The sequence below is a fragment of the Urtica dioica genome, chromosome 2 (genome assembly GCF_054948205.1).
Source record: "Urtica dioica subsp. dioica isolate 48M chromosome 2, U.dioica_male_clone48M_v1_H2, whole genome shotgun sequence".
NCBI classification, from domain to species: domain Eukaryota; kingdom Viridiplantae; phylum Streptophyta; class Magnoliopsida; order Rosales; family Urticaceae; genus Urtica; species Urtica dioica.
Window position 1 is genome coordinate 14,197,282 of NC_142757.1, and position 15,034 is coordinate 14,212,315.

Genomic DNA, 15,034 nt, shown 5'->3' on the forward strand with positions numbered 1-15,034 from the left:
GATCTCGAACCTTCCCGCTCCGACGATCTTGCTCTCTCCATCATTGGAGCTGCACAATCCCCAAAACTCGCCATCCGAGTGATCTCGCACCTCCAGTCCCTCCCCGATGGCGACATCCATTCCCTCTGCTCCGCTGTCTTCGAAGCCGTCCGAGATCTCACCGGCTACGACCAAGTCATGGTCTACCGATTCCATGACAACGAAAACGGCGAGATCGTCGTTGAATCTCGTCGTTGTGACCTCGACCCTACCTCGGCCTCCACTCAAAATTTCTGACGAAGCCGGGTTTATCCGACGCGAAACCCTAATTTTACACCGGAATTGCCGTGATTGGGATAGGGCTTGGTGGTTTCTAGATCGGCGTCATCGATCTTTGTGACCAATAACGTCGTCGATGTTTATAACCACCACCATCACTGTCTTCGTCTTGTTCCGGTTTATCGAATAGTGAATTATTTTTTTTTAAAGCAGGATTAAAAATTTTGACACTTCATTGCCTTCTCGTTGCAGATGATTAGACTTCAAATATTTTATTGTTGTTAGATGGTGGATTAAATATTTTGAAAGCACAACTAAATTTTTTGAAATCACATGTTTATGTGATTTGAAATTAAATTTTGGACTATGTCGCTTATTTAGATAAGTGATTAAATATTTTGAAGGCACGATTAAATTTATTGAAATGATGTACGTTGACTAAAATTATGTAAATTGTTTGCTTGTTTTGAAGCTGGATTAAAATTTTGAACACACAGATTAATTATTTTGAAAACAATTAGGAGTATATCAGTATTTTTACATTATAAGTGGTAGAATGCATTAACTCATGAAACATTGACTATTTTGCTAAATACTTAATTCGAATCGTCTGCGTTGTACCCAAAAAAAAAAAAAATCCTCTAAAAAAAATTAAGGGGCACGAAGGACTTGGGTCCGTGGATGACATGTCATTCCCAAACTGGGACAATTATAAGCGACATAGCGAAACCTCAAACGACATCATCTTTATTGTACAAGTTCAGTTTTTTATCTCAGAACTACTCTCAAACCATAACCTTCGTCTTCGCAGAAATGACCTCAACTCTGCAGCTACCCACGCCCGCTTTCGGACATTCAGCGAGGTCATGGAGTGGCAAGAGAGCTCGTCGCTTCCACATCATCTCTTCTTCGCCGCAATCTGATAGTTCCAGGTTCGAGAGCGCTTTTCCCTTCACTCTGGTTGGTTTCCATCTAAGTTACAACTCGCCTCAACTGTTTTGTGTGAGTAGTGACCACTGCGAAGCTGAGAATTTGATATTGGTGGAACAATATGATAATGGCACTGCAAAAAGGTATCAATTAACCGCCATAATTTTGCTCACTTTCTGTGTTGAGGTTTTTTTTTTGTTTTTTTTTTTATGCAGTTTTGATGTTTGCATAGGTTGTTGCTATTTTCCCGATTTTATTATAATAATTTTAATTACCATTATCACCCTTGTATTGGTATACACACCACTGTATCATAATGAACATATGCTGCGTACTACTCCCAATCTTACACTGGTATCTTAGAACAAAAGTAGATACTAAGGCATGTCAATTTCCATGGTAAGTTTTGCATATGGCTCAATATTGTCTTTGAAGATTTTTAGCTTGAACGAAATTACCAGTTTATTTTTTTCTTTTATTTTTTTTTTCTGTGATTGCAAGCAGGTTTGTCGTAGACGATGACTCGAAATTACAGGCTATTCTTGACGAGTGTAGGCCTGTGTCTAAGAAGACCGATGAATCAAACACATTATTGTTTTGGGTTCCTGATATTGTAAAAACTTTCATATTGCCAGCTGGTTTCCCAGGTGACTACATTACTTATTCTCTGTTTAGTTTTTTTGGTTTTTTATGATTTAGTATTTCTCATACTCTCTACGGAAGAAATTAGAGGAAGTATTATATATATATATATATATATATATATATATATATATATATGTATGTATGTATACATATTTATATAATATAATATTTTCAGTTTCCTCAGATAAAATAGATGATGAGATATCAAGTTTAATTGCCTCAGGTTTTTATTTTTCATTATTTTTTGTGCAGGCTCTGTCTCGGATGATTATTTATTGTATATGTTGTTGCAGTTCCCTACTAATGTCACAGGATGGATTTGCCACACATTGGTCACGACAAGTCTCCTAAAGGTTTGTTTATGATTCACCCCATTTATGCTGAATGGTCTCTGCTGGCTATTTATTCTGATGTGATAAAAAAAAAAATCTGTACGCTTGTCGTGTTTTGATTTTGCACTTGCGGATTGAGGTTTGTAAACACCCTAGATGGATCAATCATATCATCAATCAATAAGAAATTTGTCATGTCTCATCTACCATCAAGATTAGAGAGCTTCGGTCAAGTTTGTTTTACTTTCTTCAATCTTGGATGATTAAAAGGCCGGTTATCGATTATTGACCGTAGTTGATTTTACAGAATCGAGAATTCTTAAGAAGAACACATTTATGAAAGAAAAAACATTTTCTTACGGAAATGCCAATTACCGATGGAAATGTCGACAAAAATTTAGAAAAATATATTTATACAACTAAAGATCAACAACTAGTAAAATTGATAACTAAATTAAGCAACATATTACCAATCAGTGATCAATTATAAAAATTCTACACAAATTACCTTTTAAATTAGTGTAAGACCGAGCCTCGTGATAATTATATAAAAAAAAAATCAAACCACAGTACAGTTGAAAGATTTATAAAACACATATTTTTTAAACACGTCACAACAAATGTCGATTGGCAATAAATGTTATGAAAGAAATGGAAATTTTGCTTTATGATTGCTGGTATCCATGGAAAAGAGAAATGCCTATGGGATTTCGCAGAGCATTTCAAACATTGATTTTCTTTTATCTGCCGTAACTCATTAGTACCACTAGTTCATCCTTGCCATTGTCTGAATACAAGAAGTTTGTTTTATGAAAGGTTTTGTTTGCATTAATATCTTATGCTTATATTCAGTCATTTCATTCTATATGGTTTCAGGCTGTTGGAGTGGGTTCATTTTCAGGAAGTACAGCTGCTGCTTCTGCGGCTGCCATCAGGTATATAAATAATAATAATAATAATACCTATTACGAATTTATTGTGTGAAAAGCACATGGCTGTTTTAGACAATTCACGTGTACATTACACGGTTGCTGGATTGAACTGTAGGTTATGAGATTGTTTCTGCAGATGGGTATCAAAGGATGGTATCGGAGCTGTTGGGCGACTCTTCATAGGTCTGGCAATGTGCCAAAAAGGAAGATGCGATTATGCTCTGTACATATCAGTGACTATATTCTATGTTTAACAGGTGGTCGGTTTGGAAATCTTTTCGATGATGATCCGAAACAATGGCGTATGTATGCAGACTTTATCGGCAGTGCAGGAAGGTTATTTTCTGTCAAGCCTTTTGTATTTTTATGATTGAAAATATTAGGTATAAACATTGGATAAATAAACGTGGTATTGCTGTGCAGTATCTTCGATCTTTCTACAGCGTTATATCCTGCGTACTTCCTACAACTTGCATCTCTTGGGAATCTGGCAAAGGTATCTGTTGAAATAGTTATTTATTCGGTGGTGTTATTTAGTGTTTAATCATGTACGCCAACTAATCTATTTGTAAAATATTTAAATTCATTAGTCGGGTAGTTTGCTTCTCGGTTAAACACTCGTTATCTGTAAGGCCATACATACTAAAAGATTTAACGTAGTAATATATATATATATATATATATATATATATATATATATATATGTATATGTATATATATAAATTGGTGTTCAAAGTTTATTTTCTCTCTGCTAACTCTATCACACTGCTAAGTTCAAAATTATCTCTTTGCCGAAGAATATCATGATACTTCGTAAGCATTGACATCTAGTATTTCTCTGGAAGTTTCATTTTTAGTTGAATAATAATAGTCTTTGGATGTTCATACAGGCGGTGGGTAGAGGGCTGAGAGATCCTTCATTTCGTGTAATACAAAATCATTTTGCTATCGCGGGTAATTTGGGAGAGGTGGCAGCTAAGGTAAAATAATTTTCTATAGTGCATCATTGCTCTGTTGCTAGATGTATAATGGCAATGTGTTTAGTTGTTTAGAACTATGTAGCTATCAAAGAAACCTAAGTCAACAAAAATACGTAAAAGTCAACTTTGTTAATTGCTAATAATATTTTTTGTGACTTGATACGGTCCGAGATATAGACTTAGGGTCTCTTAAATAGATTTAGCTTTAACAACCTAATGCGCCGGGCCCAAAACCATAAATTTAGATACACAAATAAAACTCTAATTAATTAACTTAAATTCGGAATAATTAAAGTGCATAATTTAAAAATCTAATAGCAGAATATAAACCCTAATTCCATAATAGAAAATCCCTAATTTCTCAAACTAATAATCCTAGATATTAAGCATGTAACATTACTCTCCTCTTCTTTGAGCTCGTCCTCAAACTCAATGGTCACCACTTCTGTCATAACTTGCTCCGCCATAATCGCCTTCACCATGAGGTCTAGACTAGGATGGGCGTTCTTTTGAGGGCCAAATTTTTCCCTCCGAGATCAGATTAACGCCTCCCCCGTTCACAGCTCCATTCCACACTATTGTCCATGGATTAACGTCCTTTGATGTTGCTCTTTCCCCTCACCTCGGATTGACAAATCACGTTGTTGCTTGTTGTACCAGCCCTTCTGCCTTCTCTTTTCCCTAGCTCGAGATCCCGAGATCAAGAGAGCTTGGACCCTCGCCGTCGGAGCATATGCATACATCCTTCACTCGCCCTCCCTCGGCAACCTCTTTCGGTCGTGGACCACCATTGTCCAATTGTCCGTTGCTGCCGCTGACCCCAACATCGAAGACTAGGGTTTCGGGTTCACCAAGATTGTTGCCATCAGAGCTACCACCGCCACCACCAGCCCTCACTCGCCCTTGACTCCATTGTTCAACCTCGTCTGGCCGACAATCCCCTCCATAATTGAGAAACCCTGTGTTTTGGGTTTTGGGTTCGCATGTCAAGCAAAACCCTAGGCCTATGCCTCGTCCAACACCGTCGATAGCCCCCAGTCCCGGTGCATTGTCACTTCCTATGACCAACCTCTGCTGTCGGGGACGTGTTCTCCCAAATTTTGGAGTTTCTGTCCTTCGGCTCCATCTTTCAGATCTGGATCTGGAATTTTCAGCAACATTTTTGTCGTAGTCGTCGCCCCTTCGTTGGACGCCTCATCCTTGATGGTCGGGCTTCTGTTAAGTCCAAGCAAAAACGCCTCCATGTGTGCCTCCACGGTCGTTAGCTTCTTTTGAAGAGCGACGATCAAATCAGGCTGTTGCTTCAGATGCGATGTTGTCATTGCCATAAACGCTTCCAATCTTGCTTGAAATTTCTTTGAGATAGCCCCCATGACGAGTGACTCTGATACTAAATTGATACGGCCCGAGATATAGATCTCGTAACGGGAGTAATTGATGATTAGATTTTTCGTAATAAGAAGAATGAATGAGCGAAGCTCCATCGAAACCTAATCTCCTCTCGTTCTTGAGAGAGAGAGTTATTGGGATGAAGGCTGATTTTCTCATTAACTTAAAGAGTCTTAAATAGACTTAAGTTGACAACCTAATGGCCCGGGCCCAAAACCATAAACTGGATACACAAATAAACCCTAATTAATCAACTTAAATTTGGAATAATTAAAGTGCATAAGTTAAAAACCTAATAGCAAAATATAAAACCGTAATTCCATAATCGAAAACCCGTAATTTCTCAAACTAATAACCCTAGATACTAAGCATGTAACAGAACTCCCACGTACCTTTGATACGTACTTAGATATTTATGGTTTTAAATAAGAAAATTAGGGCTTAAATTTTGAATTAAGGTTTTTAAATCCTGCAAGGGGATTCGATCTCCCAACGGGAGCAATTGCGATTAGATTTTTGGTAAGAAGAAAAATGAAGAACGCAAGCCCCTCATAAACGTAATCTCTTCTCTTTTTTTTAGAGAGATTGAGTTATTGGTTAGAGGCTCATTTTCTCATTGACTTAAGGACTCTTAAATAGACGAAGGTTTACAACTGCGTGGGCCGGGCCCAAACACTATAAATCTAGTTACATAATAAAACTATAAACTTAATATATTAAAATTTGTAATAATAAAAACACATAATTAAGAACACTCGTTCTTGAGAACCATGCACGTTCAAGAGAACCACTAGGTCTTGAACCACGGGCTGGAACGGTAGTTGGAGACCTTGGCGGAGGCTGGCTTCGTGAATCGCAGCGAAACCTTCACGTGGGTGCGAAGGCGTGCTCTGGTCCCGGACGAAGGATGATGACGGATTGTTTTAGCGCTGCCTTACACCACGAAAACTCTGAAGAGAGATCGTGCTCTATAAATCCACGCCAGAGCAATCAAAACTGTCCCGAGCTGGTGACAACCGGGAAAGATCCAGTCTTCTCCGACTCTTGAACAGCAAGGCACCGATTCTTTGGTTCCCCGGAGGGCTTTGCCTGAGAAGCCCCGGCGGCGATAGTGTCTGCCGTGCCCGTTGGCTGGACTCAAGCCACGGTCGGGTCCACGAAAGAAGGCACACCGGCCTCTCAGCCCTCGATCGTCAGACCCCTGGCTGACCGACCTTCTGCCAGATGGACCTCGGCTGACGAGGCATCGTTCGCCCTGCCCCTAGACCCCGTCTATGCCTTTTGTCGACCGGTCCTCGGCCGAAGGGGCATCGGTTCGACAAGCGCTCGACCAAGTCTTTGCCACATACCCTGTCGCCCGAGTCTTACGCCCGTCTTCCAAACTTTGCCGACCTCGGCCGAGCGGCCTCCGGTGTGCACTGCACTTCACCGCTTAACAGGCCCCGAGGCTGCTCGTTCATCTTCTAGGCGATTTCTCTGACGCCACACGGCCTACTCCGAGCAGCGGCGGAACACCGCTGCCTTTGGAAATCCACGATTTCACCGTGGAAAATCGTTGTCGCCGTGGTTCATTCGTGGTGGCTAACATGATTTTTTCATGTCATGCCCAACTATGTAAAGTTGGTAGCTGATCTGCAACATGATTTGTTTATGCTAATTAACGAAAATATCTCAGGAGGAAGTTTGGGAGGTGGGTGCTCAGCTGTTCGGCCTTGCTTTGGGCATCGTAATCCTGGTATAGTTGCACATCTTGTATGCGCTATAACAACTGGCGTGATTGATTATATAAGATTAATATATATTTTAAATGACGAATGAAGGACACATCCGGGGTCGTAAACTCGTACCCTGTTTTGGGACTTGCATGGCTAGGCACGCGGCTTCTCCACCTTTGGCTTCGTTATGAATCACTTTCAGTTCTGCAATTTAACACGGTGATAACATTACATTCTTGTCTCTCTTTCTGTACCATTTTCATTTTAGAGTGATGTGGAATAAATTATTTACTTCTGTCCATACATGGCATTGGTGAGGAGAAAGAAAAAGAGGTAAAAAAAGAGTTTCAATAGATGAGATAACCCTTTTTCTTATTTCATTTTCTGACAGATAAATCTCAAGCGTGCTCGAATGTTAGCAAAATCTCATGTACTACAGTCTATTGTTCCAGGTAGGCTTCACACAAGTTTATGCAAAGAAGGAAACAAAATTTTGTAAACAAAACAAACAATTGTTCTGGTAGCTGCATTTCAGGATATATTGATTGCAACAGGGATGAGAATATCCTAGTGTGGCAAATATCCATGAAACCACGGATTGTTTTTGGCGTGTCGTTAGAGGGCTCCATGGGCTCCGAGAGATCTGTTTCCAAGGTAGTCATTAGAGTTTTGAAATGCCGAGAGACAGATTGGATTCACTTGTAGTTTTTGTTTTTGTTTTAATTTATTTTCTACGAACAATCTGTTATCACATCTACTCCGTTGTTTTTTTGCCACACAATCAGTTGAAGGCGCTTCTTAAACTATATCGCAATGAGAAATATATTCTTGTGGTGAATCAACAAAAAAGTGAGCTTGAGCTCTTTGTGTCATTCAAGGTACAGAAAAAAAGTATACATGTGCCACACAATTGCATAAATTTAAAACCTTGTTACTGATCAAAATCCAAAACTCAGATTGGAGCAACAAGTACAACAGTCTTGCGAAGTGTGTGGCAGAGTTACTGGGTACACAAAAACTGGAACGACCTAGAAGACCCGTCGGACCAGCTCGCTTGCAGCTTATCAGAGATGGAAAATAGATTTGAGGACTTTCTTCGACAGTTGAGTCAAAATGGATGGGACACAAAGGAAATGAAACTTAAAGTCCCTGAAAAAGTGTTTATCAATGACCCGGGCTCGCTCTGATCTCTAAGCCGTCAATTCTTGGCTAAGCTTTGCGATCTATATGTCTGTCATGGTCTAAATGTGAGAGCAACAAAAATTAAATTTGTATTTTTCTTTTTTGGGTATATAACTAATCTGTGTCTCTAACAAGTTAAAAAAAAGTCATGAAGCAGAATAATCGAAAACTCATAATTGAATACTCGTTACAGTATTATTGATTCAAAAAAAAAAAAAAAGAAAGTATGTATGTTGTCGCTGTTTTTCGGACAACTATTTAGGAGTCAAAGACGGTTAGACCCAAGGCCGGACCAAGTGGTCTCGTCTTGACTCGAGCGTGTCGGACCCGATATCCCGAGTCGTCCCTTAGCTATGGATGTCCCTTGAGTTCGTCAGAGTACCTGAAAAGGAGTAGAGAACACGTGAACTACAAAGGGGAAACAGGGGGGGTGCCCCTGTTTACCTCTCCGACGCTCAACATTAGTGTGATTGAGGTGGAGTATAGAGGTTTTAGGGGTGTTTAGAGGCCAAAGCTTGAGAGAAACGAGCGAGGTACGAGTTCGGCAGCGTTTCAGTACTCAAGAATGGATTACCTGGGTCAAGGGAAGGACCCTTGTATTTATAGGCAGCCAAGGGGTGGCTTGAAGACCCCTTGGCCGAGTGGGCAAGGTTAGGCCGGCCTTGGAGGAGGGCCGGCCTTGGAGTGCCGGCCGTGGAGGGCCGGTCTTGGAGCGCCGGCCGTGGAGGGCCGGTCTTGGAGCGCCGGCCGAGGAGGGCCGGTCTTGGAGCGCCGGCCGAGGAGGGCCGGCCTTGGAGCGCCGGCCGGCCATGGAGGAGGGCCGGTCTTGGAGGGCCGGCCATGGAGGAAGGCCGGCCTTGGAGCGCCGGCCGGCCATGGAGGAGGGCCGACCTTGAAGCGCCGGCCTTGGCCAGCGCCGGCCGTGGAGGGCCGGTCTTGGAGGGCCGGCCATGGAGGAAGGCCGGTCTTGGAGGGCCGGCCATGGAGGAAGGCCGGCCTTGGAGCGCCGGCCGGCCATGGAGGAGGGCCGGCCTTGGAGCGCCGGCCTTGGCCAGCGCCGGCCGTGGAGGGCCGGTCTTGGAGGGCCGGCCATGGAGGAAGGCCGGCCTTGGAGCGCCGGCCGGCCATGGAGGAGGGCCGGCCTTGGAGCGCCGGCCTTGGCCAGCGCCGGCCGTGGAGGGCCGGCCTTGGAGCGCCGGCCTTGGCCAGCGCCGGCCGTGGAGGGCCGGCCTTGGAGCGCCGGCCTTGGCCAGCGCCGGCCGTGGAGGGCCGGCCTTGGAGCGCCGGCCGTGGAGGGCCGGCCTTGGAGCGCCGGCCTTGGCCGGCGCCGGCCTTGGAGAGCCGGCCTTGGCCAGCGCCGGCCCTGGGCCGGTCACACGCCGGGCGGCCGCCGGCCGGGAGCTGGCTGGATGGCACTTGGCCGGCCGGGAGCCGCTGTGCGGGCCTTGCACCGGTCGCGTGGATCTAAGCGATGCCTTAGTTCTCGTCGGTCCGAGACGGACCGACAACATTAGCCCCCCGAGTTTCCGGTCGAGCGTAGATCGAGTGGAAACTCAAAATCTACGCCTTTATACGGATGCGGGATGAACGTTCTCGGGTTTGTGTCATGAGGAATGGCCTTCGCGCGTTGCGAGGGACGGCCTTTGTGCGTCGCGAGGGACGGCCTTTGTGCGTCGCGAGGGACGGCCTTTTGTTTCGGGTTGATCGTGCGTGGCTTATTTTCTCGGTCTGCCAATGAGGGCGTAACCGATTCGCACGTCTTCTGTTGTCTTGTGCGTGTCTTGTTTTTTCGATTCACCCCCGAAGGCATAATCGATTCGTACGTCTTTGCTGTTTTGTGCGCGTCTTACTTTTCTCGATTTGCCAACGAAGGCACAATCGATTAGCACGTCTTTTTTGTTTAGTGCGCGTCTTACTTTTCTCGATTTTCCAACGAAGGCACAATCGATTAGCACGTCTTTTTTGTTTAGTGCGCGTCTTACTTTTCTCGATTTGCCACCGAAGGCATAATCGATTTGCACGTCTTTGTCGTTTTGTGCGCGTCTTACTTTTCTCGATTTGCCAACGAAGGCATAATCGATTTGCACGTCTTTGTCGTTTTGTGCGCGTCTTACTTTTCTCGATTTGCCAACGAAGGCATAATCGATTTGCACGTCTTTGTCGTTTTGTGCGCGTCTTACTTTTCTCGATTTGCCAACGAAGGCGTAATCGATTAGCACGTCTTTTTTGTGTTGTGCGCGTCTTACTTTTCTCGATTTGCCAACGAAGGCATAATCGATTTGCACGTCTTTGTCGTTTTGTGCGCGTCTTACGTTTCTCGACTTGCCAACGAAGGCATAATCGATTTGCGCGTCTTCGTTGTGTTGTGCGCGTCTTACTTTTCTCGATTTGCCAACGAAGGCATAATCGATTTGCGCGTCTTCGTTTGGACGCAGACCTTGAACCCATTTGTAACTCGTTGCCTTTCGGCCGACGAGCTGGGCGGCGAGCGCGATGCCACATTTGTGTGGCGAGGTTTCCCGTGGGCGCTGGCTTGACCAGATACGCCCTGGCGGACGCAAGCCTTGAACCCATTTGTAACCCGTTGCCTTTCGGCCGACGAGCTGGGCGGCGAGCGCGATGCCACATTTGTGTGGCGAGGTTTCCCGTGGACGCTGGCTTGACCAAATACGCCCTGGCGGACGCAAGCCTTGAACCCATTTGTAACTCGTTGCCTGTTGGCCGACGAGCTGGGCGGCGAGCGCGATGCCACATTTGTGTGGCGAGGTTTCCCGTGGACGCTGGCTTGACCAGATACGCCCTGGCGGACGCAGGCCTTGAACCCATTTGTAACTCGTTGCCTATCGGCCGACGAGCTGGGCGGCGAGCGCGGTGCCACATTTGTGTGGCGAGGTTTCCCGTGGACGCTGGCTAGACCAGATACGCCCTGCGGACGCAAGCCTTGAACCCATTTGTAACTCGTTGCCTTTCGGCCGACGAGCTGGGCGGCGAGCGCGGTGCCACATTTGTGTGGCGAGGTTTCCCGTGGACGCTGGCTAGACCAGATACGCCCTGTGGACGCAAGCCTTGAACCCATTTGTAACTCGTTGCCTTTCGGCCGACGAGCTGGGCGGCGAGCGCGGTGCCACATTTGTGTGGCGAGGTTTCCCGTGGGCGCTGTCTTGACCAGATACGCCCTGTGGACGCAAGCCTTGAACCCATTTGTAACCCGTTGCCTTTCGGCCGACGAGCTGGGCGGCGAGCGCGATCTCAAGACTCAACTCGAGGGCTCATGTAGAGCCTGCACGAGGAATTGTTAGTTGACTTGTGGACTTGGGATTCAACTCGAGGGCTCTTGTAGAGCCTGCACGAGGAGTTTCGTGAAGAGTCGTCGCGAGGAGTATCGGTCGACTCGTGGACTCGAACTCGACTCGAGGACTCATGTAGAGCCTGCACGAGGAGTTTCGTGGAGAGTCGGCGAGGAGTATCGGTCGACTCGCGGACTCGGAGCTCGACTCGAGAAATGGATTCATCTCGAGGAGATATGTGAAGAGTCGGCACGAGGCGTATCAGTCGACTCGTGGACTCGAACTCGACTCGAGGACTCATGTAGAGCCTGCACGAGGAGTTTCGTGGAGAGTCGGCGAGGAGTATCGGTCGACTCGCGGACTCGTAGCTCGACTCGAGGAATGAATTCACCTCGAGGAGACATGCGAAGAGTCGGCATGAGGAGTATTAGTCGACTCGTGGACTCGGACTCTACTCGAGGAGTGAGCTCAACTCGAGGAGATTCGTGAAGAGTCGGCACGAGGAGTATCAGTCGACTCGTGGACTCGAACTCGACTCGAGGACTCACGTAGAGTCTGCACGAGGAGTTTCGTGGAGAGTCGGCGAGGAGTATCGGTCGACTCGCGGACTCGGAGCTCGACTCGAGGAATGGATTCATCTCGAGGAGATATGTGAAGAGTCGGCACGAGGCGTATCGGTCGACTCGTGGATTCGGACTCGACCCGAGGAATGAACTCATCTCGAGGAGTTACGTGAAAAGTCTTTCTTTGGGACCTCCGGCCTAACCATCGGCCCCACGAGACTTTATTATTATTTTGTTTTTGAGTTGTTGTTGAGTTGTTTTTGATTGAGCGTTTTGATTGAGCGTTGGTCCCTGTTGGCCCCCCGAGTTTCTTGCGTTTGTGAGACAAAGGTTGAGAAACTCTCGCGTTAGAGGTATACAATAGTATGCGTTACATTTTTTCGTGTGTGAAATAACTCTTTATTGCAATAAGGGGGTCATTACAGTTTGCCATGGCCCTTGGCCTTCTTTGAAAAAAGGAAATTACATTTTTGAAATGAAAGTGATCACGAAGCCGATCGAGTTCGGGCGTGAATGTCGAAGTCACGACCATCATGGCTTGCTAGTAGACGCGACGAATTCCCTGAGATTCCCAACTCGAATTAGGGAATCAATTCGCTTCTTAAGCTGCTTGCATTCGATCGTCACGTGCCCGTGATCTTTGTGGTATTCGCAGAATCTGCTTCGATCTCGCTTTGCGGGGTCCTTTGTGAGTGGAGCGGGGCTTCCCAGCTTATCGCGGCGTAAGCTCAGGATCCGGTCGGGCGTTGTGTTGAGCGGGACGAAGGATCGCTTCGGAGCTGGAGAAGGGTGGTCGTTAGGGACTTGACCCTTCCGGCGCCTTTTCCTTCGTGACTCGAGACCACCGGCCGGCATCACAAGCGTGGCTGCGCGCTCTTGGTTGGGTGCTTGATCAGTGTTGGGTGGTTGCTGCCCCAAGACGATCGCGGTCTCACGTTGAGCATCGAGTTTTTCTCTCAAGTCGAACTCGTGCTTCTCTCTTTGAGAGTTGAGGCGGTCTCTCAAGTCTCCGGAGGCCGTCCCTATCACCCTTGTTAAGGGCGCGTCATTCGGGCGACGCCTTTGGCGGGGGCCGAGACCATCGACGTTGTCACCTTCACAAGGGTTTTGGACGCGGACGGTGAGCTTGGAGCGTCCCTTTCGGGACCTCGAGACCGAGCGTCCTCGGGTATCGCGCGAGTTTTGACGCCTTGACGTGGTCGCCCGAGGGTGTTCCCTCGAGGGCGCGTGCGCGTACTCATAAGAAAGTTGACGTCTCGGCGCGGCCGCCCGAGGGTGTCCCCTTGGAAGCGTGCGCGCGCATCCCCTTTCGTGAGCAAGGTGGTCGAGGTCGGTCTCGAGGTTGACGTCGTCGACGTTGTTGGAGTCGAGGAGGTCGGCGATGAGTGCGCCGGTGACGCCGGGGCGGTCTAGGAGTTCGGCGAGCCTTCGAGCCGTGTCCTCTCGGACTGCGGCCTCGGGGTCATTCGCCGGGTCTCGGGGCTGGCTCTCATTATCATGAGGTTGCCCTTCGAGACGGTGCACGGAGCTTTGGAGGTCGCGCCTCGAGCTAGTCGCTCGGGCGCCCACGGAGGTGGCGGGGCTACGACTCATCTCTCGAGAGTCGTAGAAGTGAGAAGAAGACTGGTAGAGGGGATGTGTTGCCAAGGTCGAGAGATGCCCTCCTTCTAGCGCCAAAATGTTGTCGCTGTTTTTCGGACAACTATTTAGGAGCCAAAGACGGTTAGACCCAAGGCCGGACCAAGTGGTCTCGTCTTGACTCGAGCGTGTCAGACCCGATATCCCGAGTCGTCCCTTAGCTATGGATGTCCCTTGAGTTCGTCAGAGTACCTGAAAAGGAGTAGAGAACACGTGAACTACAAAGGGGAAACAGGGGGGGTGCCCCTGTTTACCTCTCCGACGCTCAACATTAGTGTGATTGAGGTGGAGTATAGAGGTTTTAGGGGTGTTTAGAGGCCAAAGCTTGAGAGAAACGAGCGAGGTTCGAGTTCGGCAGCGTTTCAGTACTCAAGAATGGATTACCTGGGTCAAGGGAAGGACCCTTGTATTTATAGGCAGCCAAGGGGTGGCTTGAAGACCCCTTGGCCGAGTGGGCAAGGTTAGGCCGGCCTTGGAGGAGGGCCGGCCTTGGAGTGCCGGCCTTGGAGGGCCGGTCTTGGAGCGCCGGCCGTGGAGGGCCGGTCTTGGAGCGCCGGCCGAGGAGGGCCGGTCTTGGAGCGCCGGCCGAGGAGGGCCGGCCTTGGAGCGCCGGCCGGCCATGGAGGAGGGCCGGTCTTGGAGGGCCGGCCATGGAGGAAGGCCGGCCTTGGAGCGCCGGCCGGCCATGGAGGAGGGCCGGCCTTGAAGCGCCGGCCTTGGCCAGCGCCGGCCGTGGAGGGCCGGTCTTGGAGGGCCGGCCATGGAGGAAGGCCGGTCTTGGAGGGCCGGCCATGGAGGAAGGCCGGCCTTGGAGCGCCGGCCGGCCATGGAGGAGGGCCGGCCTTGGAGCGCCGGCCTTGGCCAGCGCCGGCCGTTGAGGGCCGGCCTTGGAGCGCCGGCCGTGGAGGGCCGGCCTTGGAGCGCCGGCCTTGGCCAGCGCCGGCCGTGGAGGGCCGGCCTTGGAGCGCCGGCCGTGGAGGGCCGGCCTTGGAGCGCCGGCCTTGGAGAGCCGGCCTTGGCCAGCGCCGGCCCTGGGCCGGTCACACGCCGGGCGGCCGCCGGCCGGGAGCTGGCTGGATGGCACTTGGCCGGCCGGGAGCCGCTGTGCGGGCCTTGCACCGGTCGCGTGGATCTAAGCGATGCCTTAGTTCTCGTCGGTCCGAGACGGACCGACAACAATGTA

At 48.2% G+C, this 15,034-nt stretch overlaps 1 protein-coding gene across 2 annotated transcripts; it reads left to right on the plus strand.

Annotated features, from left to right (window-relative positions):
* The first annotated feature begins 1,046 nt into the window (after window positions 1-1,046).
* Window positions 1,047-8,587, plus strand: RUS5 (root UVB sensitive protein (Protein of unknown function, DUF647)). 2 transcript variants are annotated; one of them, XM_089604823.1, is made up of 15 exons: window positions 1,047-1,190; window positions 1,269-1,331; window positions 1,693-1,835; window positions 2,086-2,186; window positions 3,042-3,100; window positions 3,234-3,280; window positions 3,355-3,433; window positions 3,521-3,593; window positions 3,988-4,077; window positions 7,142-7,201; window positions 7,287-7,400; window positions 7,573-7,633; window positions 7,717-7,835; window positions 7,967-8,059; window positions 8,138-8,587. In XM_089604823.1, the coding sequence occupies exons 1-15, from the start codon at window positions 1,072-1,074 to the stop codon at window positions 8,366-8,368; spliced, it is 1,452 nt and encodes a 483-aa protein (XP_089460949.1). In that variant the 5' UTR covers window positions 1,047-1,071; the 3' UTR covers window positions 8,369-8,587. The 2 variants fall into 2 exon arrangements, with proteins under 2 accessions (XP_089460949.1, XP_089460957.1); XM_089604831.1 differs by lacking the exons at window positions 7,142-7,201; window positions 7,287-7,400.
* The last annotated feature ends 6,447 nt before the right edge of the window (window positions 8,588-15,034 follow it).

Bases quoted from the DNA above. Each gene is read 5' to 3' on its own strand.
- RUS5 (XM_089604823.1), top strand. From the start codon at position 1,072: ATGACCTCAACTCTGCAGCTACCCACGCCCGCTTTCGGACATTCAGCG. The intron at 2,187-3,041 runs GTTTGTTTATGA...ATATGGTTTCAG, and splicing joins TCACGACAAGTCTCCTAAAG to GCTGTTGGAGTGGGTTCATT. The intron at 7,401-7,572 runs GTGATAACATTA...ATTTTCTGACAG, and splicing joins CAGTTCTGCAATTTAACACG to ATAAATCTCAAGCGTGCTCG.